Below are 25,247 nucleotides of genomic sequence, written 5' to 3'. Positions count from 1 at the left end.
CACAGTGTACTGAAATCACTCATGTGCACAAACCACAAGGCTATGGGTTCCTAATCTCCAGAACAGCAAGAACTCAAAAACTAACTGCAGTTTCTCAGTCAAAAATGACTGGGAAAAAGCAAGCCGCAAACCAACCCAGAATTTCATAGAGCTATCCTAATGCACCAGGGAACAGCAAGGAAACAGGACAAGAAAAGTGAAATAGTACTGAAATTGCCCATTTCAGACAGAGCCCCTGAAGCAGAATGAGTGCTGGACCTTGCACAAGGGGATGTGGCCAAGCAGGGACCTTCCTTACCAGCAGCAGCCAGCAGCAAACAGTAGCAAGCTGCAGCACAGTGTTCATTGCAGAGGATGTCAGTCCAGCTCTGTCTTGCAACAGAGAAATCAAGAATGTCTTGGGGGGGGGTGGGCAGAGATGAGGGAAAAAAAAATCAGTTTTCATTTGGAGAAAATACTTTTTTCCCTGTGCATGTTAGATGGGATCACATCGTGGGCAGACCTGCAAAGCTTCTGTATCAAACTGTCACAAGGAAGATCCTTGGAGGACAGAAGAATGCATTTCTGATGGCAAGAATTGAGTCTCACACTGAACATGGAAGAACAAAGAAAAGAAAGGTTAAGAAAGAAAAAAAAAATACACAGCTAGCAAAGATTTCTTAAACCGTGTTCGAATTTTCATGGGCAAATTTTGGGATAATCAGTCCCTAAGTGTTAAACCAAGGCTGTAGTTTGGCAAACACTTTAAGCTGGCATAAATTTGCATTGCTGCTGAAAGAAAGTCTCACCATCTGCCAGTCCCCTGTGCCAGCACAAACATCCGAACATTGAACCAGGAGCACTTCTTTTGCCAGTTAATTTTTCAGATGGATCAGTTCCCCAAACCAGTTCACAGGATGGCCATGTAAATACTTGTGCTGGCAAAGAAGAGGGACTGCTTCTCCGGCAGCGCCAGCCACAAGCGTTCACTGAACTACAGCCTAAAACACAAGGGTATGGAGAAGTTCCTAGCAGTCACAGGCGGTGCTCCCCACCCTCAGACACGCTATATTCATACCACACTTCAAAATTACAATCACCACACAGTTGCCCCTCAGAAACTAGTATATCTTTGTAATTTTTTCTAGTAGGAGAACCTGCCGGAATCTCAGCAACGTTCATGTTTTCATTTTCACTGGCCATAAACAAGTGTCTTTTCTGGATGCTGTGCTTCTTGATCAAAAGATCATTTGCATTAGAGACAAGAGAGAGCCTTTTGATCATCTATTCATTTTGGGACCCAAAATGCTTGTACATGAGCACCAACAAATGAAACTGTACTCATCGCATGTCAGGGCTCTAGCCCAACAGGGATTTAAGAACTGTGGGCTGCTGAGTATCCATGAATCACTATACAACCCTTCACTAACCAGCACTCTCATCTAGAAGAAAAGACCATTGCCAACAAACACATCACTGTCAGGAAAAGAATCAGTAAGGATGAGCATCAGTCATATTCTGTATCAAGATCAAGCATCTCAAGTGATTATTGGGAGACAGAGAGACCTAGCCACACTTTCCCACAACTCGGTGACAAAGTCAAACCCATCCATTACAAACCAATTAAATCAGTAGGCTTTCTACCAAGAAATAAATTCAAGGTGTGATAGTGAAATAAATCCCCAGAATGATACAGAAGAATCTCTAATTGGGCATGCCACAAGCAAATTGAGGGGAAGCCCCCCACTTTACAGATGCTCCTCAGCCCGGATCCCCAGCCGCAGCTCTTGGGTCCTCTGATCAGAGCGGGAGTCACCCGAACTGCAGCAGAGCCCCACACCCGCCTCTGTGCTCACTTTCCTTCTACCGGCGTTTCACTACCATCATCACTTCCCAGTACCTGCTTGCTTGCTGAGTCCTTATTCTCTACCTCTGATTTTCCCCTGTCTTCTTATTGCCACGCACACTCATGGTTGTATTTTGCAGAATCAGATACAGTGCAAAGAACATCCAGGAATCTTGGTTGGGTCTTCTGTATGCTATTTTAAACAGCATCTGCAAAACTCAGATTTAACCTATCCTCCTCCCATGTTCCCTCTGCCCCCCCCCCAGTGCTACACAGCTGCTGACAGCTTCAGGTCTATCAGCTGATTACTGCTCCTTCATTACATTTCTCTTTCCTTGGTAACATTAATCCAACATGTTTGTAGGAAAGCTGCAACATAAATAAACAGCCAGAGCAGAGAGCCTCTTCTTTCCAGCTTACAGAAAAGCTAACAGCAGGGTATGAGAAATCCACTCACTCTTAGAGGATTATTTTCTAAAGGAGCATTACTAACTTTGAAAGAAGCTAATTTAACAGGGCACAGTCAGACTAGTCCGAATCCGGAGCCCTCTAGGTCTTCAGAAAACTCCAGGATGCTCTAGTGCGCAGCATCATATTGAAAACTGATGAGCATCCAGGGAGTTATAAGCAGCAGTTAAAGTACTTACAATCAGGTCAATTTATTTTGAGACTGGAGGCGGGGAGAGTAAGAGATGAGCAATTCTGCTATTCAACAATTTCAAGAAAAAGCAGAAAAGCAGGCTTGCACAATGTGTAGCTAATAAAGCAAATTTTTAAGCCACTGACTGCTGAGAAGCAGCAGGTACCACTGGCCTACTGGTAGAAACAGGAGAGCATTAAAATGCAGCACTTTGAACTATAGGTCTTCTGACAGGTTACAAGGAGTGGGAATGAAGCAAAAACGAAAGGGATGTAACCAGGGACTGTGAAACTGCCTATTCAATCTCCTACTAATAAAAGGCCATGGGTAGGCTTAGGAGACGCATGGCACTGGGTGTGATGGGAGCAGAAGCAGGAACAGTTAATAGATCAGATGTCCGTTCATACAGCGATTATTAGGAATCCAGTCCACAACTGGGATGCCCCAATATTACTGCAATACCAGTAAAGGATGCAAACTTGAGCTTTATATAAAGTTTTAAATGATCAGCAGAGACCACAACAGGGGAAAGAGAAACCTAGCAAAGAAATGATAAAGCTGCCCCCTCCCTTAACCCCTTCTCAGCCTCTGTGTGGGCAAGGAGGAAAAAACCTTCTCACCTGGGTGAGATTCAAAAGGATTTCATTCCCTGACTTTGATGAGCAGGTTTATACCTCCACTGGCTAAGACAGGACAGGCAGGAAACAGAAATATGTGCACATACAAGTGTGGCAACTGATAAGAGAAAAGAAAAGAAAAAAAGAGGATTAATATTTTGGGAAGAGATGGAAGAAGAAAAACCTAGAAAATAACAGGAAGTAGGAGAAAGACACTACAGCTCACGTATGCAAGTATGTGCCATCATCTGCTAGAGAAAAGAAGGAAGCAGACTCTGGAAAGAAAGAGACTAAGAGAACAAAAGCAAGGAATGCAGTAAGTCAGGACTTCTGAGATGAGTAAATAGTTAGCTGTTCTCTTATACCTGCTGCTGTAGTGTCCACACACCTGAGAGGTAGATGCCTAGTTGGCACCTACTGCTATATGGATAACTTTCAGGCTGGAGAGTAATCTACTGATGGTCAGGTCTAAGCAGAACCACATCAGTTTAAGTAGATCAGTTCTAGGTAGCCCAGTTAATCTAGAGAAAAACCCCAACAGAGGTTTTCAAATGTTAAATCTCAGGTTTCTACACCTAACGTTTTTCCTTATTTCATGTCCTTTACCTTAAGAGACTGGCCCTGATGAATGTAAATCAGTTTCAAACAGATTCCATTAAAACAACATAGCTTTCTCCCTGATACAGAGTTTTACAGGCTAAGAGATGCAGGGTATACATCTCAAGACCCATTTCTTTCCCCCTTTTCATGTACTGCTTTCTAGACACTTTGTAGAAGTGATGGCAAGTTCAACAACAATGCCAAGAGGCATGCACGTTAAGCCTTTGCTAAATTTGAAGTGATAATCCAGGCATCATGTCTTCCATTTTACCTACAGGTCTTTTTCCCCAACACCAAAAACAATTAGCCTTGATCAAGAGCATCATTAAAACCTTTGATCAATAATCCATTCAATTCTGTAGAAGTAGCCAGCTGCTAGTTAAAGCACAGAGAATAAAACTCTTAAGATTTTATAGGTATATTTAGTTAACAAAACATTTTTGAAGACTCAGTAATAGAAAGAGGGTAGGTATTCCAGCACACTGTGGAGCGGATTTATTTATGATTCATTCCCTCTAATAGGATATGCTTGTTTACAGAGCTTGAACTAGATCTGGTAAAGGTTAAAGATTCAATAAAAGCTCCTGTGACTCCTGTGACATAATGCCAACCCTTGCACAACATTTGAAAACAAAGCCAGTTTTCCAAGACGACACTGCAGTGAATCCAACAACAATATTTTCAGTAACTGGATGCAAGTGGTTTGGGTTTTTTTTGCTTGTTTTTCATTTAAAGGTCTAATAAAAAAAAATATTAAAGCTAGGCTTAAAAAAAACCACAAGACAACATACCTTTAGAACTGTTAATACAAAAATCATCTTCTCCTCAAAGCTACAACACTGCACAATGGATTTCTCACTAAATGGCTTTTTGAGGAAACACAAACTCCTAGACTTCACCACCCCAGATCTCCTCAGCACAGGTACATCCCTGACATTTATGAGCACAGTCCAATGCTAGCAGATCCCCTGTTGCATGAGGCGCTGTACCAAAGTGAAATCATTTAATACATGCCAACCCATCACCTTGTGCAGCTAGCACTGGTAGTGTTTTAGAGAGGGCAGGGGGATCCCCAAGGGCTGGCATTCTTTTGCTGGTTCAGATGCCAGGGAATTACAAATCTCAGCAGTGACACTGCAAATTGGTTTATTTAGTACCTTCAGTAAAATGGTACGCTAAGTTCTCCACACACCAACTATGCAAACCACAGTATTGCAACATACGCACACAGGAGTAGTAAAATTATTCCGTAAGAGTTCAGTCAGCCAAGGTGTGCTACCCTTCCGTGCATTTTGGTCCTATTACTTGAAATGAAACCAGTGAGAATAAATACTACACGTGCATCGTTCCTTTTAAAAAGTCTGCTGTGAATGCAAACGCAATGTACCCATCAAGATTTGAACGCAGACTGTGTTTGACTAAATGAACTAAGCAGCTGTCACCACGCAAAGTGCACTGACAGAAGAGTTCCAGAGTAACCTGTTGCAGCTATTCAAGTATCTCCACTGCACACCCTTCTATACTGCCAAGAATAAAAAGTATACCGGGACTCTGGCAGCAACGCAATCAAACCTCGATTCAGAAACAGCAAGGGCAAGAAGTGAAGAAAAAATTACTTCAGATAACCAAGAGGCGTCTCTGTTTATATTACATCTTCCCTTTTGCCCTCTAAACAGCCAGGAGCCCCGAAGGGATGTATAGATGTCTCCACTGCTGGATTGCTCCCCCCCCCCCCCCAACTCAACTTACTGTGGCATTAAGGGCAGAGGAAAGGTACAGATCTCCACGGACGCAAAAGAAGAGAACGGGAAAGTAACACCACTCCCATCCCTGCTGACTTTACAAACGAGCATTCCCAAACGCTGACAAACCCCGTGTTTCGACAGATCACGCTCTTCCACTGACTTGTCCATCTCTTCTCATCAATGGCTTCTGTTTCTTCAGCTTGGGCGAATCTGTGAGAGCGACTGACAGTTTTCATTCTGCTCTTGCTGAAACTTTAGGGAACTGAGCTTTCCTGCAGCACAACAAGCACTGACTTTTGTGGGCAGATAAGCAAGGGAAGGTGAGAGACAGAAAGTCATGCACTTCTGTACCACCAAGGAGTAAAGCACTGCACCTTCACTGACCTGCTCCCTGCATCTGTTCTGATCCCCCAAATACAGAGGAATTTCAGCAGTGACTGAAAACCCACAATCTTCATTGCTTTGCCGTTCCTCCACAAAAGCGTGCAGCGTGAAGAGATTTTCCCCTCTCTTTCACAACTAGCAAAAGTATCAACTACTTAGAAAAATAAGGAACAGTAGCCCAGGAATCGCATGCATGGTTCAGGATTACAATTCTGAAAGTCCTTTTCTAAAGCCCTGGCACGTATTATTTATGGAAGCATACCTCTGCGCATAAACACAGAAGCGGTATTCCTCTTTGCTGCATAAAGCTGAAACCCAGCAAAACCACTGATATTTTTAGAGTGCAAGTTTGAAGCACGGGGGCCTTGAAGAGATTTAGGAGTGTCTGAAAGATGAGTTGGGTTAGAAAAGTCCAAGCTAACAGGGACCTAGGAGGAATCTAGACCACGTTCCTGTTAAAAAGTTTTAGCACAGTACTGGTTCAACTAAAGGTACACAAAGACCGCATTTCAAAAAAAAAAAAAAAAAAGAAAAATTCCCACTCACTTCTCTTTATCACGGGAGTTCCCCGTGCCCCAAACAAATCCAAGGCTGGTTTTTTTGCCTTACAGTTTCTCCCCTCCTCCCTCCCGCAGCTTCCTACCAGCTGAGATTCTGCAGCTGCAGCAACAACAGTCTGTCTGTGACAGTGCAACCACCGCGGCGGGATGGTGCCTACCAATTCACTAGCTTCCTTATGTTTTAATAGAGGTAGCACATTGTGAAGGGGCTTCCCCCCCCTCTTTTTTTTTTTTACTGAAAAGATACTGATGAATATTCATTACTAGTCCTTTATCAAGGGCGTGAATTTTATTTAAAGGACTGGAAGGGAATTGCAAATTAGGCTAATACAATGGGAGATTTTGACTCGGTTCTCTGGTCTCGAAATACAGCTAAAGAGTAAGGATTTGCAGAAAAGAGACTTGATGAGAGTAAAAAAAAAACAAAAAAAAAACAACCCCCCCCCCCCCAAAACCCCAACCTCTTCCCAAAGCCACCCTGCTCCTCACAGCTGTGAGTCTGCTGCCCGGGGTCTCCTCTCCGCATTTTTAAGTCTAACACTTGGCAGGCCGCATTCTGAGACAGGACTTACCAAAACCCGACCTATTCATGCGAGCCTGCAAAAAAGTTACGCACAGAATTCTTCACACTCTTCGGGAAGCCCCGTTCCGGGTAAGGTGCGCGCAGCCGTGGCTGCCGAGAAGGCATTACAGCCGGCGCCTAGCACACGCTACCCCCCCGCCTTCAGAAGCCAATGAGTATATTGCTTTCAGTTTTTTCCGGAGACCTCGGCAAAACTTGCATTTTAATAATTCATCGCCTAGCGGGTAAGCTTCCAAGTCAAGTTTTTAAGAAAACGCAGGGATATAAACGAGATAGGGGGAAAAAAAAACCAAAAGCTTTTTTTTTTTTTCCCCTCCTCCCCCCTGCTCTGGAAAAGCAGAGGGACAAACCAACCCTTTCACACCTTCTGGGTCCAAAGCGACCCCCCCCCGGGGGCGCTGACCGCGGACAACACCCGCCCCCGAGGCTGCGGCCGACCCGGCCCCGGGGACGGGGCTGCGGGGAGGGAGCGGGGAGCGTGTGTGCGTGTGACAGACAGACCGACCGACCCAGACGGACGGACGGACGTGCGCACACGCACGCACACCCGCAGACAGGCGCACACGTGCGCGCACACACGCCCCTGCCCGGGCAAGCGCCGGCTCCGCCGCCCCCCCCGGCTGCAGGAGGAAGGGAAGGGAGGGAAGGGGAAAGGAGGGGGGGGGGTGTCAGCGGTCCCCGCACTCACTTTCGTCCTGCCGTTGATTTTGTAGTTGCCCAGCTTGCCGTTGCAGTGTCGGATGAGATCGTCCATGCTGTTCATGAGGAGCCGGATGGTCTGGCAGCCCGGCTCCTTGCCCTCCACCCAGGTGATCTTGTCGCCGCGGATGTCCTTGGAGGAGTCGCTCTTCTGGCTGACGAGCTGCCCGTCGGTGAAGCGGCCGGTGTGGTGGAGGGCCCGCACCTCCTGGGCCACCAGCCCGCCCAGCTCCTTGCCGAGGAAGTCGTCCACCACGCAGATGCCGTGCTTGTTCATGCAGGGCACGATGTACTCCAGCGCCAGCCGCTGCGGCACCAGCGACTTCGTCTGCCCGTTGGGGCGCAGCGCGGCCCCGCCGGGCCCCGCCTGCACGCCGCCCGGGTACAGGTTCGACTTGTCCCGGTACAGCAGCACCGCCTCCCCGGAGGGCGACGGGGACTGGGCCGGGGCCGGGGCCGCGGCCGCGGCCTCCCCCTCACCACCACCGCCGCCGGCGGCCGCTCCTGCGTGGTTGTTGGTCAGCGGGGCGGCCTCGCCGGGGGCCTCCGAGGGCGGCGGCGGCGGCGCTGCGCCCTTCCCCGCCGCCGCTCCGGCTCCGGCCGCCCGGCTGCCGCCTCCCGCCGCGGCGGCCCCGCCGCTGTGGGCGCGGGTCGGCGGCGGGGGGTGCCCGCCGCGGGGCTCGGCAGCGCCCCCTGCTGCGGCCGTCGCTACCGCCGCCGCCGTGCCTCCGCCGCGGCAGATGAGCTTGTGCTTCTTCCAGTCCTGGCGCTGGTGCTCCTTGCTGCAGTAGAAGGAGCTGCGGCAGCGCCCGCACCGCAGCAGGTTCTCCATCTTCCCGCACAGCTCGCAGTACTGACGGTCCCGCTCGCTGCTGCTGCTGCCGCCGCCGCCGCCGCCGCCGCTACTCTCGCCGCCGCCGCCCTGGCCGGCTCCGCCGCCGCTGTCATTCGCCATGGCGCTGGTGGTGGTGCCGCCGCAGCCCCGCTCCGCGGCCGAGGGGTTATGTAAGGAGGCGGGCGGGAGCGGCGCTAACGCGGGCCCCCACCCGGCCGCGCGGGGAGGGAGCGCTCACTGCATCATGGCCGCCCGGCTCCGCCGCGGCCCCCGCCGCCCTCCGCCCTCCGCCGGCCCGCGGCCTGCCTTCGGGGGCGGCCGGGCGCGGGGCTGCCGCGGGGGCCCGCGCGCCGCCCTCCCTTAGCGCCGCTAAACGCCGCTAGCGCCGCCTCATCGCCGCCCCGCCGGCGGCGTGCGCGGCCGAGGGGGTGGGGGGGGAGGAGGGGGGATGGCGGGGCGGGGGGGGGTGGGGGGGGGGGAGCTGCCTTCCGCTCCCCGCCCGGCCTCTCTGCCCAGTGCGCGGGCCGGAGCGGCGGCCGCCGCCTCTCTCCGCCGCTGTGTCGGGGCGAGGAGGAGGCGCCACTCTCGCGGCCCGCTTTGCACGTACGCCACTTCCAGCCCGCCAGCGCCGCCGGCGCGTCAAGGCGGGCGGGGCCGCGCCGCGCCGCTGGCCGGGCGGGGCCGGGCGGGGCCGGGCCGGGGGAAGGCCGGCCCGCAGCGTACCGCACCGCACCGCACGGCGCGGAGGGGCCGATCGGCCGTTGCCGCGGAGCCCGGCCCCGACGTCGAGCGCACGGACGGGCTGCGGGCCGTGGGCGGGCGGTCCTCGGCCGGGGCGCCCCCGAGGCGGCGGGAGGGCGGGCGGCAGCGGCCCCCTGAGGAGCGCGGCCTCCGCCACGGCCCCGGAGGCGGGGGGGAGACCGGGCTTGGGGGGTGCCACCGACCTGGGCCGCCCGGGACGCCCCCGCCGTCCCCGGGCGGTCGATGGTGCCCTTGTCCCTGTCGCCGGTGGCGAGCTGCCCCTCGGGGTCGGGCGGAGGGGGTGGCGGGGGCACCGAGGAGCAGGAGGGGAGCCGGGCTGACATGGAAGCCGGGCGCTGTGGCGCCGCGAGTGACAGGGAGGGTGGCGGCGGCACCCGGCCACAGCGGAGGGCCAGGTGTTGTCACTCCCGTAAGGCCCCAAAATATCCCCGCCGGATAGCTGGCAGAGGGGGACGCGCGCTGGCTCCCTCCTAAATAACCTGTGGCTTCTGTCCCACCTAGCCCGGCGGTAACAAAGGCCGGAGTCAGGCCGGTTAAAAAAGCAAAAAGCAGGAAGAAGGAGCAGGTGATGTGGCCTCTGAAAGGAGGAGAGGCCAGGAGCTGGGGCCAGCGCCGTGATCAACATGGCAAAGCCCCTGACAGGAAAAAGGAAGTTGGTTTGGCAGAGCCGCGCCGGTGGAAGGACGAAGGGCCCGGCGCAGTCACGTCGGCTGTCAGAAGCCACATGAGGACCGGGACTCCTCTGAGGTGATGCGTAAGCTCCGATCGATCCGGCTTAACCGTGGCTTTGCTTGCTTGTGGTAGATGTTAGGGAAGCGGAGTGTTTTCTACGATTTCCTGCGATACAGCCCAACATGGTGGTCGATGCCTCAGAGCCTCGTGGTAAGCCGGAGCAAGGACTCCTCCCGGGCTGGGGGATTCTCCTGCCCACCCCCCCCGGGAGAACCATTTGGTGAACAGGCAGCAAGTGTGTGCTCCCTGGGCTGGGCTGGTGAGAGGCAGCGCCTGCAGTTGGTGTGCACAGCCTCTTAAGTTAAGCGAATCCGTTCTACAGTCCACAAAGTGTCAAATACATGAGCCAATATACAGATCTGGAGGTAGAAGGGTGAAATGGATCCTCTGGTTGGTAACCCATAGGCTGCCGCAGACTTCTGTGTGATTTTGACAAGTCGGTTTTTCTTCACCACTGCAGAAGAGGAATAGTAATGCTTTTGCTCCTCGCAGGCTGTTGTGAAGCTTAAGGCTGTAATATACTTGTATTACAGTGAGACGGCTTTATGTACGCAATTAAAATGGTTTGTTTCTTATCATCTCTCTATATGGCACTGAATTCAGAATTAATTGACATAGCAATAGGACTTGGAGGAATGTTGGGCACTGCGTGTACTACGTGAAGGATGTAAAAAGAGAAACACAGTGTGCCAAGGCTACAGACGCCTGTGGTACATACACAGAAAATGAGGAGGAAAAACAGGGTGAATTATTAGAAAGACAGAAGGAATCCTGAGAGGACAAGGTCATGAAAGCCCAAAGGATGAGATTTCAAGGTGAGTGTGATCAGCGAGCTCCAAGGCTGAATTAAAAAAAAAAAAAAAATAAGCCAAATGAACTGGAAAAGCTGGGAACTAAAAACAGATAGAGTTGCAGATTAGTAATTTCTTTGTTCATTGCCCTTAAAGGGAGGAAAATACAGTGGCAGAGGCAGAAGGAAGTGGGTCAAAAACAAGTTTTAAATTCAGAACATAAAGTGGACAGATTTTAAATCTAGGTTTAATGAGAGTTGTTCTTTAACTACAGGTATATGAGGTATGTCGGAAATATTAGGCTAGGCATTCCTCTGGCTTGCTTTAAACTGAGATTAACGCAGCTGAATTCCTTGGGCTTGCAGCATTGTTAAACCGAGCTAAATGAGAAGAGAGTCAAGGTTGTTATTTTCAAAAACTTGAGAAATGCAAACAATGACGTTCTGCCAGAAAGAAACTGAAGAGTTAAAAACCTTTTGCATTTGTTGCATACTCCTTCAGCAAACATAATGGAGATGAAAGTCACAGACCCTAAACTCAATAGTCCAACTATGAAACAAATAAGAAAAAGACCAAGGTACAAATATGGTGCCTGGCTAAAACCTAATGATAGTTACTAATTAATGGGCTAATTTGGCTTCAAAAGTCTTTTGTTCTTTCCCACCTGTCTTTTGGGATGCAATTAAAGGTCTTGGTCTTGGTTTTTACATTTGGTAATGTCTTGACATACTCTTCCCCAGCATGGTCAACAGAAATACCAAGTTCAACAAAATCCACCTTCGGGTATGTGAAGCATTTGCCGTATTTTATGATTACAGCACTTCACCAGAGGCACAAAACAGTTTAATGAAGGTTGTTGTCCAGTGACAAAGCTGCAGAAAGAGTGGTGGTGGTGGTAAGGAAACTCTGGAAGACAATGAGTATTTATATTACAATAGTGTCTACAACATGCTAGAAATGTTTTCCAAGCATATAAAGACTCTATTCATTGCCAAAGAGCTTGTTCCTTAAAAGAGAGCGTAAGGACAAAGCACGATGAAAAGCCAGCATACGGTATACAAAGCAAAATGACCAACATGACGGTTGCCAAAACTGAGGGGGAAGGGACTTCCTCCTCTTTCTTTTCTGCTGGTTACTCTTCACTTGCTCCTTAATGTGGCATTTCCAAGATAGCTAATTTCTTCTCCGTGTCAGTGAATGTTGGAAAAGAACTTGACTGGTGACTAGGTAATGATGAGACATACTGCTTTGCAGAGAATGCAGATGAAAAGTCTTTTAATACCAGTCATGATGAGGATGCAAGGTCACAGTTTTTTGTCACCACTTAGATATGGATCGCATATGTTTATTAGAAATGCAAAAAAAAAAAAAAAAAGGGTTGGTCAATGAATAACTTCTCTGTTTTCATTAAGTAGTAATAATAGCTGCATTTATACCATGCTTTATATATTGAGTACTGCAGCAGTAAGGTTGTATAAGCAACCAAAAAGGAATCTTTGAAGCCCCGGGCGAGGGGGGGAATACAGAATAATAAGATTAGGGAATTTTAATTCACAGAACAAAATCAGCTTAGGAATAAAGTTTAAATAAAAAAGTAATCTCATCTTCAGATAGTTTCGCTGTGAACAGGAAAAAAGTCCCTGGAACTCCAGGCTAAGTTTTTCACTGCTGCCAGAAGGCCACTTGGAAGCTACACATGCTCCTGAGCTGGTAGCGCAAGGTGTCAGTCAGACACATGTGTGTCCACGATAGCGTCACGATTAAAATTCAGAACTTGGGGGCCTGTAGCATTTGCTCTCTTTCCCTCCACACCACTCCACTGTGTTATTCAGCCTGACTGCTCTTACTCCACTTAAACCACTATTCACTGATCTCAACAGTGGCATTTTTCAAGCTTGCTTTTCATACTAGCAAGTGAACTGTAACAGGTTTGCAGCTTTTCCAAATAAAACTAGAGTACTGTTTGTCTGAGTTGGATTCTCTGTTAAACTCACTTCCTTTCTAAACAGGACAAACTGTACAAAGTACATCCACAGGGCTGTGGAAGTACTCCTTTGTCGAATGCATGCTCTTGGCGTGGTTTATTCCTCTCCCCGATACCTCCCCTGCCCCCCTGTTTCTGCAGAGCGAGGAAAGGGTCACCCATTAGAGGTGATCAGGAAGGTGTGGGGTTATTGACTGGCTGTGCTAGCGCCGGACCATTACAGAGAAGCACACGACCGACTGCAGGGTCCCATCAAGTCACTCCGTGGCCAGCACAAGCTAAGGGGTCTCAGCAGTTTTCAGGATCCAGGCTTCAGCTCTCTGATAGACCAAGAGTTTGATATTCTCCTGTCACAGTATGAAGTGGCACACAGCCCTTGGGACAACGGAGGGTCGGGCTCAGAGCCCTGAAAATAAACCCTGGACCGCCTCCCATCCCGCTTAGTGCTTGTTGATGCCATCGTAGAGTTTCCCTAAAAGTTTCTGCTGAAATTAAAGTAACAGAATAATTTGGTTGTTTATCACTGAATAGCATAATGGTGTAATGTTTAAAGGAAAAACCTTGCATTATAATCTGAGATTATAAGGGTTGGGCTAAATTATAAGGAGAAGTATTCTCAATTACTTTGTGTAAACTTGTGTTTAATATTGTGTTTAATATTGCGGGATTCCTCCGGGCTCTTCAACTAAAATTGTTTTTGCTGTCCCTGAACCTGTCTGAAATGATATGCATTTGCTTCTCTGGGAATATAGCCTATTTTTATTATACCAAAAATATGGTTAGGGTTGATCCAGAGAGATTTATACATATTAAAATATTTGACTACTTTATTAATTTTTTCATATTTAAAGAAAGATTAATTACACTAGTGAAGAACAAGACAATGTCCTTTTTATTTTTTTTAAATGAAAATGCTGCTACCAGATGTCTCTATCTGTAAAGCTATGGAAATGCAGCTGAGCTTAGAAAATACTCAAGACTGACTCATTCCAGTTTTGTCCTCATTTTAAACTTTGTACCATGGAAAGTTCAAAAGCTTGTTCCACATTGTTTGTGAGGTTTCTCCAGAGGGAGTATTTCTGGCTTTGGTTAGAAAAAAACTCCCTGACTTGCTAAAGATTGACAATTATGTACATTTTTGGCCTCAACTTAAGCAAGCCAGCAGGCCCTCAGGGTGCTTAAAGTCCAGTTATGGACAGAAAGTTACTTTTAAAGAACATTTTTTAAACACTATTTGAAATCCATGCACTGATACAGCGATAAGAAGTTTGGGGGGGGGGGGGGGGGGAGAAAAAGAAAAAATTCCTGTTTTATCTGTATGTAGGTCAAATTTATCTGGACTGCTCCGGAAGCTTTTCTCTATTTTGGTGGAGACAAGTCTTCCCAGCGTGAGAACAAGGGACTCCAACGTAAAGAAAGTCTCTCCAGTGCTTCGTAGGGCCACAAGCAAAACATGACCTTTTCACTTTGAATCTGATATGTGCTTCCTGCCCCTGTGTCATCATGATTCAGCATCGTGACATGCTGAAAGATCATCAAGGTGGAAACAATGCCGAGCAGTGTTACGATGATGTGGCCTGCCATGATTATTTTGCACGTACCTGATTTATTGCACATCATATTTTCTCTTCCCTCGTCTTTCAGCTGCCAGGCACGTAGTTCTCTCTTCTGCCAGTGCCTGGTGTCGTATTTGGAAAAGAGAACAGGGATGCCCTGGGGTGTGGGCAAGAAGGACAGTTTGCTCTGTGCCCCTTGGTTTGGGAAGCTTGAGAGCGCCTCAGCTCATGCATTACAATATATCCTGCTATTTAATGAGTTACAGTCTCCGCTTTTTTTTTCCTGATTCCCTAGTAACTATTACCCAGAGCTCAAGGGAGGAACTCGAACTGTTCCTGATGCCATAAAGATGTATTTGTTAAAAGACTGGACATTTTATCTTTGGGTGAAGATGCAGTTTCTTTTCCCTTTCTCCAGCTGGCTAGCACAATTTCTGGTATCTCTAAATTCTGTTTCTTATTGAGGTAGTTGTACCAGTAAGAGAGATTCTAAGACAACAGCAAGCTTAAAACGTTTGCTGCAATGAAATAAGAAACCTGTCGCAGTAATTTAAGAGAGGAAGGAAAAGATAATAGGGAATTTTTGAGCTGATAAGACCGACTAGGTGTTATTCCTCAATAAGACTTAGGGGGTTGATTTTTTTTTTGACAAAGCAATTTCTCGAGAAGAATTGGGACAGGCTTCATTTTTGTTTGTTTGCCAAGTGAACAATGGTGTCCTCCCCCTTTTCTTGAACAATGGGGATACAATATTATAGCTCATGTTTTGTTAAACTATCAAGATAGCACATGTGTCCTGAAGAGCTCACCTTTGCCAGGGCTGGCTGCAGACACGCACACAAGCATTCTGAGCCTGAACCCTGAAGAGCTGTCGTGTTCCAGATGGACTCAGTACAGCTCAGCACCGTGTTCTCCTGCACTCCCCGTTCCCCCTTCTGCCAGGACAGCGCCGGTGTGTTCCCGTGCAGCCCTCTGATGCGTGTCAAGATGCAGTGTCCCGTTGCTCTCCTGCCATTGCCCCCCCTCAGTGTCTGCCCCATCCCCAGGGCTTGGTGATGCCTTTTCTTGCATTTCAATCCTTCCCGAAGACGCAGGCTTTTACTCTGTGCCCTTCTGTTTGCCATCAGCGCTCTTCTTGTGCCCTTCTGCAACGCTTCCTTCGGCTGTGGTACATTTAAGTCACGGTGTTGAGTTGCTGCCCACCAAAAGGGGTGGTTCTGCTCCCTCCAGCAGCATGCTCCTTAGCACCACGCTTGTCAAGCCCTTTGGTGAGTCAGTTCAAGAGAATAGTTTTCTGTTGGATTAACGAGTTGGATCGGCTTACCGAGTGGTTTGATGTGGTGCAAGAGAGGGTGTGGACCAGCAGGGCCAGGAGTCAGGGAGAGAAAAGCAGGACCACCCAAGTCAGAACGGTAAGCTGACTCAGGCACGTCATGGAACTTCACCCTTATTTACTTCATATTATATAACTTGACCCATTTCTACTTTCTCTGAGACTGAGAGAGAAGCTTTTCCTTTTGAAACTTCTGAATTGAGAGAATCAGCAGATCCAAAATGCGGGATGTTCTATACCAAGACAGGATAATGGCTAGCATCAGCTGGTTCTGCTATCTGAGGATGCAGGGAGAGGTGTTTTAGGCTATTGATGCTGTGAAGAGCATGCCAGGGACTCACGATTTGTAAGGTTTTTTTTTTTTTTTTTCTTTTCAGGTTTTAGTAGTTGAAAGGTTCTGTCTGTTGATTAAAATACTTCTTGAGATTTTAGAACTGAACAAATGTGGTCTTAAAAATTGTGATATCGATGCACACTCATTCTGATGTTGTTCTGTGTCTTCTTGTTTCCTATGCTAAGAAGAACAACCCTTGTGCAAATACTCTTAGTCTAATGCCGGAGTAAGGTATTTCAGCATGTTTTAAAGCTCTTCCCAAGCAACTTATACCAATGACAGATATTTACTAAACCAGGAATGCTAGTAGTGGATATATAGTAATTTTAATTTCTATATTAATATGAAAAATTGTTTTCTTCCCCCTGCATGATCTAAAGTGACACCATTCATTTTATTTCTTTCAATGGACATTCAGATGGCACAATGCTGTTAATGGATCCAGTAAAACATAATGCCAGAATTGTATGCTGGAGAGCTTTTACAAAGCAGTACCTAAATATTAGGTCCCGGAAAATTAAACTTATGAGGAGTTTGTGCAAGCACACAGCTGAATATGAATTATTAACATCTTTGGTTTGTTCTTGGAGTGATAGTACATGCTACAGAGCTGTAATTAGGGCTGGGTTGTATCTGAGTCTTGCTATCGTGCTGCGTCAGTTTGTCACTGTTAGAATTGCTACCCCTGAACCTGTTCCTTGCTCACCCAGCTAGCTAATTAGTGACCTAGAGATAAGGTGGCGTTTATTGGTACTAGAAGAAATGGCCTTTCATTTTTATGCAGAAGCAAAAAACAGGTCAGCAAGCAATTTACACATTCTTCATCCACCCACAGTGCAGTGGAAGATGATAATGCTTATCTTGTCAGGAGACGGATTTCACTTTTTTTTCCTTACTGTTTCATTAGGCTTACATTTTCTCCCTGGCAATATTCTCTCTTTTTTTCGTTGTTGTCAGTTGAGGTTTTTTTGTTGTTGATTGGTTGGTTTTGGGGGGAGGTTAACCTCAGACTGTGTCTAATGCTAGGGCCATGTTCAGGAGTTTTCATTAAAAAACAGATTCCTAAAAGGGTTCCTCAGATTACAGTTTCCTCACTGTGTGATATAGATAGAGTCTGAACTGGAGGGGATAGGCAGAGAATAGATAAAGACTCAATCCTCACCTATTTACCAAATGTTGTTGAAATTTGGGTGGGAGGCAACGCTCCTCCCATGTGCAAACATATCCTCCAATAAAAGCCATGTGCTGTGGGCAAAAGTAGTTAAGGGCTTGCTGCTTTTTTTTTTAAAATAAACAGCAACTTATCAATGTGAGAGGCCAAATAGCTCATATACACACAAAGGCTCGTGTGTTTGTGGATATGCCTACTCTGCGTACCCAGCCTGGCTCCTGCCTTATTTTAGCTAAGGTGACCATTTCTCCCCTATTTTAAGAAATATTCCGTATTTCATTTGTGACATGAGGAAAAGAAATGCTGAATCATATCTTTGTGGAGCAACACTCAGCAGTGCATTTGTTAATGGAACCGTATTTTCGATTTAAAAATATCGGCCTCAAGAGACTGAATCTTTTCAGAAAAAACTACAGCGCGAAGCTAAACACAGTTCTCCCTCTCTGTTATCTTAAGATAGCACTGAATTGCAGACCCAGGATAAAAATCAATTGAGAATGTGGGTTCATGTCAGAGAATCTGCCCCACGCCTCCGATTCTGCATTTGTAATCCAGATATGGACGAGACATGTCAGGAAGAAAACTTCAGAGGTTCACAAATGCCAATGTATAACCCCAAATGCTTGCCTAGTGCACTATATATTTTACTGCAAAGGTTTAGCGAATGCTACATGCAGGGCAAAGCTATGAAGCAAGGTAGCGAGCTCATTTTCCTTTGTAAGCCTTCAGAGCAGCTCGATGGGAGCCCTTCCAGAAAGCTCTCTGGAAATTTTCATCTAGCCTCAGCGCTCTATAAATAGAGGAGGTCTTCATCCCCGAGGAGGTTTTGCAATGCCGTTCTGCAGGGGAGTGCCGAACTGCAAGGAAGGCAGCAGCAGGAGAGTTACGGAGCAGCATGGTGGGACCGGGAAGGGGACCGGGATCTCCTTGAATGCGAGATGAGGTCTGCGGACAGGTCGAGAGGAGGCTAATTAAGATGGAAGGCTCTTCCCCAAAACGGGTGTGCAGGGAGAAATTCCTTTAGATCCTACACAGAAAGTACTGCCAGCAGAGTGGAAAATGCAGCCACGGTGACCGTCAGCTGCAAATGACAAAGAAAGATACCTGATATTCCCTCAGTCAGTCAAGAAACACTCCTGAAGAGGAGATCTTTTGCTCTCTGGAACAAACGGGAAAATGCTTTCGCTGGGATCAGTGAAAACAGCAATAAATGCCATAAGAATTACTGTAGTTTACCACGTAGAAGTTTTTTAATTGCTCTGATGGACTGTCATGAGTGAGATAATATGTGACAGAGTAATCACAAACATAACTCTGGAGTAAGACCCAAGAGCAAAACACTTGGAACTTTGTTTCTAAAAAATATGTAAATATAGAAGAAAATCAGCTGATTGCTACAGAAGCTAGAAAAATCTGTCCTAACACTCTCCATTTTCATTAACGTAGGTCCCTTGATTGTGAGAGCAGATTAAAAAGTGTTGTCTTCCAAAATTTAGCTACAGTGTATTTTCCAAGATTTATCTAGAGTTTAAATGTGGGGCAAAAATTTTGCTGGGGTCAAGCTTCATGTATTTTTTTCAAAATAAATAACTTTAAAAATGCAATTGAAAAAGAAAAATTTCACTTTGACTTCTGATAGCTCAGCCTCTGGCAATATCAAAATCTCGGTTACTATACATTTGAAAGAGGAATACTCCATTACCTGTTTGATTATTTTAGGGGAAAAATCTGAAAATATAAAAAAGAGGCTTAATTCTGACTGAGCACAGTAATTTGGAGCCAACAAAGCTAATTTGGGTGACAACATTCTGTCTACAGAAGAATGAAAAATGAAAGCATTTTCCTGCTCACAGACTGCATATTGAACACAGTGGGCTATAGATAAGTTACTATTTGATCTCAAAGACCTTTGATATGCAATCCTGAAATGTTTTTCTTCCTGCCAGCAGAGTTTCAGAGTTAAGAGAGATCTTTATTTTGTTGATATAAAAATAATATGGAAATGATAATATAGGAACACTGAGCCATTGCCCTACAAGATTATCATCATCCCTCTGCCTTCCTGAAAGTGTCATCCAGATACAATTTCTTTAAAGGTGAGGGAGATGTGCTTTCCGTGCCAGAACAGTACTTACTTCTTTCAGCATGCTAAGGTTTTATGGTCGAGTTTTAAAATCAGAACAATCTGATCTTAGATGGGCTAGAATGTATGATACAATGTGCTAATTATAAGGTAAATTACAAGGAAAAAAAAACCCAACCCAAAACTAATGTCAAATTACTTGGTCATACATATGGCTTTCAAGTACGCCGTGACAAAACATGTACAAATGGGAAGGGATTTCAAACAGTAGTACGCATTAGCTCCCAAACACTTCCCTTTGCTTTTTAATTCCAGTGAGTAAAATCATCCTAGCCTATCCTAGCCTGCTTCAACTGAATTGTCTACTGCAATCTCAAAGGCCAGAGTGGAAGGAGTTTTTTCATGTAAACAAATCTGTTTACACACACGAGGGAAGAGTAGTCACTCCACTGTTGGTGTAATCCCTCTGAGCAGCTTCACAGAAACCTGAAGGCTGTACTCTTGAAGTGCACACGTAGCTGAGATGTGTACAGTGGTTTTCAGAATATTTTGTTAATATTTTGCTAAGTACTGAAATACGTTGTTCATCGATTGGTTTGGCTGCACGCTGTGTTCGTGTGAGAGTGCCTGAGAAGGAAGGGGGAGGCCAGAACCTGTTTCCAAGTGGTTTATTGACTATTAAACTCTTATAGCCAGATAAAAGCAGCAGCAAATAACCTGATCCATGTGTTACAACAGTGCACAGTCTCACCTTCTCCCTCCCTGCATCATATTTCCTATCTAGGTCACTGTGCAGTGCGAGGCTGTTGGTTTACCAGATAATGTTTCCACACGTTGACCTAGACGCGGTGATGACAGGCACGTTTTCAGGCTGTTTATGCAAACCACCAGTGTCCCGAGCCTGCTCCTGGCACGTATTTTACCTTCCTCCTTGCCGGTTTGGTGCCTGGTATGGCTTGCCCAGCCTTATGGACAGAATTGGCTCTACTGACATCTAAACAGCTTTGTAGATAAAGCCATCTTGCCGTCAGCCTGTCAAACATAAATTCCATCACTACCCTGCAACTGCTATGTAATTAAATGTTCTCCTGCTAGGCATACTCTGGTTTAACGAGTTTTATGAGTCATGGCAGCAAAGGGAAAGGAGAGTCCCCAAAAACAAGAATGGGCACAAACACCCCCTTGATAATCATCTTATTTAGAGAGAATAAGGTTCTCGCTTGTCCAGGGAAGTGAACGCCACGTCTCCTCGGATCCCTTCTCAGAGTATCTCACACTGATGCTCACTAAGGTACCCGGAGAAAGTGATTTTGCAGTTCTGAATTACATAAAACTTGGTAGTACAGATGCTTGCAAGGAAGTGGTTGGTTTTGAGCGTGCGGCATACTGGTTTGAGAGTGCTTGAGAAGGAAGGAAGAGGTGAGAACTTGCAAATTCTGTGCTCTCATAGGCTCAACCCCAACCCCATCTACACCACAGGACATGTATTACACGTATGAGGAGAGCATGTCCTTCTCCTTTGTGTTGCCAGGGCTTGGCAGTCAAGATCCCAGATTCTAAAGCAGCACCGAAACAATTTCTTCGCAGCTGCAAGCAACGAGGTGCACGACAATCACTGGTGCGAGAAGGCAGCTCAGCGGCACCGCTGTCTTCCCCTGCCGTGGCAGAGGAAGGCTCGCCGTGCATCGCCAGGACCGTCTGCACCCCCCTGCTTTCACAGCGGCAACGTGCACAGGGCAGCGTGGCTTTGCTTGCCCCCCCCCCGGGCAGACCTATATGCTAGCTATAGATAACTGCCAAGGTGGGGAAAAGGCAGTCAAGGAGCCTGTGGGGATGAGGAAAGGAGTTCCTCTGACCAGACTCGCCCTCTCGGTGTAGCTCGCGCCAAACACAACGAGCCACGGAAAGCGAATGTCAGCTGCCTTAGCTTCTGGGTGCATGGGGCAAATCACCACAGAGGTGTATAAACCAATATTTAAACTCCAGGTCTGTCGGCTGAAGAGATTACCACTTGCCCAGCACTCAGGCACACCGTCCCCGTCCCCCCCCCCCCCCCCAGCTTTCCTTGACCTATTTACTAGCAATGAAATAGATGCAGGCAGACCTTGCGTTTCAACTGCTTGAGCTAGCACGGCTCGCTTCGACTCCAGAGGGCCGAGGGAAGCACGTACGAGCAGTTTTGCTGACAAACCCATGAGGGTAGCTGTGGTTAGGGGGAGAACGGTGACCAGCCAGGGTGGGGTAGACCAGGGCATTAACCCTTCAACTACAGCTGGAAGAAGACTTGGGTCTGCAGACTGGTTGTGGCCATACGGCTGCATACAGGCTATGACTGCCCAAGCAAGAGGACTCCCCCATCCTCTCCCCGTGCCACCCCAGGAGGTGCTGCAGCTGCCCCAACAGCCTGCCTGCTCCTCCCATGGCTGCCCTTGTCTCTCCCAGGACCGAGCACCGCGTCCTCAGCGCAGGGGCTGGCCACACCGCGCTGAGCTGGCTCGTGTCCAGCGCTTGCAGCAACACGCAGCAGGAATGACGGGGCTCTGTGCTGTCCCCAGACGGGACAAGGATCAGCTTCTGCTGCAGCCCCTCTGCTTACCTTGTCCTTTCACCTTAAGCTCTTCATCTATCTAGGTCCCCTTGCAAATGCCGAATTAAACCCTTAATACCCCTGAGCAGGGATGGAGGGTTAAATCAGATGAAAGATTAGAGTACCTGAGCAGGATATATGCTTAACTAAGGGTCCCGAGCCTAAAACTAAAGTCCCAAATGCCCCCAGGCAACTGGCTACACCCCTCGTGGTGCCAAGACTTGCTATAGGCAGCTGCCCGTGGGAGCTGCCCGTCCCTGTTCGTAGCCAGAGCTGCTGCTCTCTGGGCAGCTTGGCACCTGCCTGTTCCAGACCGGGACACCAGCCTCGTGTGGTGGGCATCCTAACCCAGCGGCAGAAGAAAGTGGCACATGAAATGCTTTGCAAAACCCTGCAAACCTGAGGCAGGTGCCTGACCTGCAGAAAGCAGTGGGATTCACGCACAGCCTGCTCCTCCAGCCACAGCCAGTTTCTTGCTTCTCCCCTTTTCAGTCCTTCAGGCAATTTTTGAGGTAGCCACCAAAGCACATGCTTGAGGTGCTGGCAGAAGAGCGAGGCCTGTGCAAGCAAGAAACATGGTCCGTACACGAGAAGCATGGGAGGTCTGGCATACAGCACCTTCAGTTTGTACATCCCAGGAAAAATGAAAAACCAGTAAATAAAACTGTCTGCTTGTTTTGGCTCAGGTGACTGGAGACTGAGACTAGGTAGTGTGAGTTAGTATAATTTAATTTCTATTTCTCTGTCTTTTATAAGCTGTGAAGCTCATGCTGATTTTCTGTCTCTCATATGACTTTCTCGATCTTCACAGGCTTCAGTTCTGATTTCTTTTTAAACCTTGATATATCCATGCTATTTTTAGTCTTGCAGAGTATTTTTGGATAATATCTACAAGATACAGTCTTTTTTAGCCAGCCTCACAGCCAAAACTGTGCCAGACTCTCCTTCTCTTATACCCTGATTGCCGCAACGTCCTTTCTCTGGTTGTGAGACGCATACATGTTTGCCCTGCCGATATTTATTCACAGGACTGCTGCAAAAGTTGTTCTCTTCGCTTGCCGTTTTGTCACCCCTTTCCACTGACACCCTTATCTCGGTAGGAGAAGTACTCAACCCAATTTCTACAAGCCCGTTTATATTGTTGCTGACGGTATGACCCTATCCATGCAGATGGACTTATTTGCACATGCACAGCGGGTGGAGCAGATTTTGCTGCGCCCCAGGTTGCTGCAAGAAGGAGCTCAGCCGGAGGCACCCTGCTGCTGCGATACCCCCGGGGCACCGCACACCCCTCGGGGCTCGCTCCAAATGAGCTGCAGGCGGCTATTTGTTTCCAGCACCACCTTTCCTGGTGTCCCAAGGCCCCATCCCTGTTGCATCAAGGATATGCACCACTCCCGTGATGGGCAAGAGCGAGGAGGCCTGGGGACAGATGGCTGCAGGGGGCCAGAATAGCCCTGCCACCCCCAGAGCAAATTCCTCCCAGCCCCGCAGCCTAATTGCTGTGAGCTCCAAGTTGCCTCAAGAAACACTTTGTCAAAGGGAGGCTCTAGGCCAAACGACCCGATTTCTGTTAGTATTGTCCACGATGGGCCACTCAGAAGCAATCTGCACGTTCGAGTAGCTCAGAGCCCCTTCTTGCCCCACAGATCGCCTGCTAGGACCCTACATAGACTCTTTCTCCTTCACCAGCTCTCCTGCCTCTGCTGAGATGTTGTGCAAGTTATCTGGGGGCTTATTTTAAGGAACGGTACAGCACTGATCTGCAGTTTTTCTAAGGTACATGCTATACATATGGAAATACTGTGAAGCTGCTCTCAACGAGCACAGATTGAATTTCCCCTAATTTTAAACCATCACACACAGCTGCTTGCCTTTGCTCTCAAAGCCTTCCAAGCCTATCTCCGTTCTCCCTGTGACAAAATACAAGGTGAAATCCCACCTTCAAGGAGATGCCCCATACTGCCCCATACTTAGATTTTATCCCTGCAACTTTGTGCTCTCTATCGTGCTGCCTTTCCCTTTCAGGAGATGCTCCCAGTGAACATCTGCTTCCCAAAAGCTCCCTTAGACCCATCCACAGCCAAACTGGCAATGGCAAGGCGGCTGGTGTGCGACTGCCCCTTGGGCTGGCCAGGCAGTGATACCACAGTGCTACTGCATTTCTAAATGGGTATGACGCTAAGTGGTATCCCATACAGAATACTGCTCAATTTCTCTGCATGCTGCAAAAAAGAGTAACTCCGGTCTTAGAAATTAAAATAGATACATATAGGCTCTGGGTTCATGAAGACAGTTATACAGAGGGCTTAGGAAAGAAAGATCAGAAGCCTGATAGAAATAATGAAAGAAAATATTCCAGATCTTTTTGTGAATTCTGTTCTCTTATTGTCACACAGAATTTGTCCTGCAGGCTAATCTAGGGCATCAGTCTACTTTATTTTAAGATAGTAGTTTCTTTCTTCCCCAAACCATATTCTAATGTTAGTATTTTACAAAATATAAAAGTTTAGAAATTTTAGCTCGTCTGTGCTACAAAATGGTACTGTTGTAACAATGCAGCAGTAATCATCCCCACCTATTCTGGAGACAGCATAAAGATATTTTATAATAGAATAGCAATTCCCAAATAAGAACTGGAAGAAATTTAGCGGTATAAGTCACCTCTCTATCATCCAAAGTAGGGCTTTTGCCAGTATAAACTAGTTCGGTTACAAAACATCACAGTTCTTACTGCAATTATTATACTAGGAAAACTAGTAGATCCAGACTGCCTACAAAAACATGACTGCAGCAGCCACCAACATCCTGAGGACTTGTTAAGCCAAAGCCAGTCCAGTTGTAACTCTTGATTTCATTGAAAGTTATTCCAAGAATGACTTTGTCCCACTGGACTGGATTCCCTTTCATAACAAGAGTGTAAAGTGCACTTCTAGTAAAATCACATATTCCAGGAAACATGTAAAAAGTAAATTTATTTTTTTTTATGGTTGAGGGAAGGACTGTGGGGTGAAAATGAGTCATTTCTGTATTGCTGCAGGAATTCTGCCACTTCAGTAAGTATCCAACCTCCCACCAGTGTGCTGCCCTCCTTATTTTGCAGGCTCATGAGATCTTTGCAGCTCCAAGTGGCCTCTTTTTCCCCCTAGATAGTGCATAGACCTCACAGTCAACACACCAGTTAACCAGAACTTTTTTTTTTTAGCTTGATAAATATATCTACGTTGAAGGTATTGCGTGGTGCCTGTGAATCCAAGCGGGGCCGAGGTGCGGGCTAGACAGCGAGCAGCCCAGGGCTGAGGCAGCCGCATGCCAGGCAGGAGGAACTTGTTCCCTCCCAGCACGTAAGCAGTGGAAACTTACAGCATGTAGGGCACAGCAGTGTTAATCCCTCTCGGCTACGCTACTGCCCAGCCCCACGCTTTG

General features: G+C 47.4%; 1 protein-coding gene across 4 annotated transcripts in view; it reads right to left on the bottom strand.

The window, feature by feature from the left end:
- Positions 1-9,121, bottom strand: part of EGLN1 (egl-9 family hypoxia inducible factor 1) — a 37,045-nt gene extending 27,924 nt beyond the window's left edge. For 3 of the 4 annotated variants that reach the window (XR_011327544.1, XR_011327545.1, XM_069800755.1), the window contains exon 1: positions 7,643-9,109. Coding sequence is in view for 2 of the 4 variants with exons in the window: in XM_069800755.1 (XP_069656856.1) it covers positions 7,643-8,608 (966 nt within the window). In the remaining 2 variants the exon portion in view is untranslated. Of the gene's footprint in view, positions 1-7,642 lie in introns of all 4 variants that reach the window. The other variant, XM_069800756.1, reaches the window with a different exon arrangement.
- Positions 9,122-25,247: the final 16,126 nt, after the last annotated feature.

This window comes from Haliaeetus albicilla, chromosome 13 (assembly GCF_947461875.1).
Source record: "Haliaeetus albicilla chromosome 13, bHalAlb1.1, whole genome shotgun sequence".
In the NCBI taxonomy this organism is placed as follows: domain Eukaryota; kingdom Metazoa; phylum Chordata; class Aves; order Accipitriformes; family Accipitridae; genus Haliaeetus; species Haliaeetus albicilla.
This window is presented reverse-complemented; position numbering and strand designations above follow the sequence as displayed.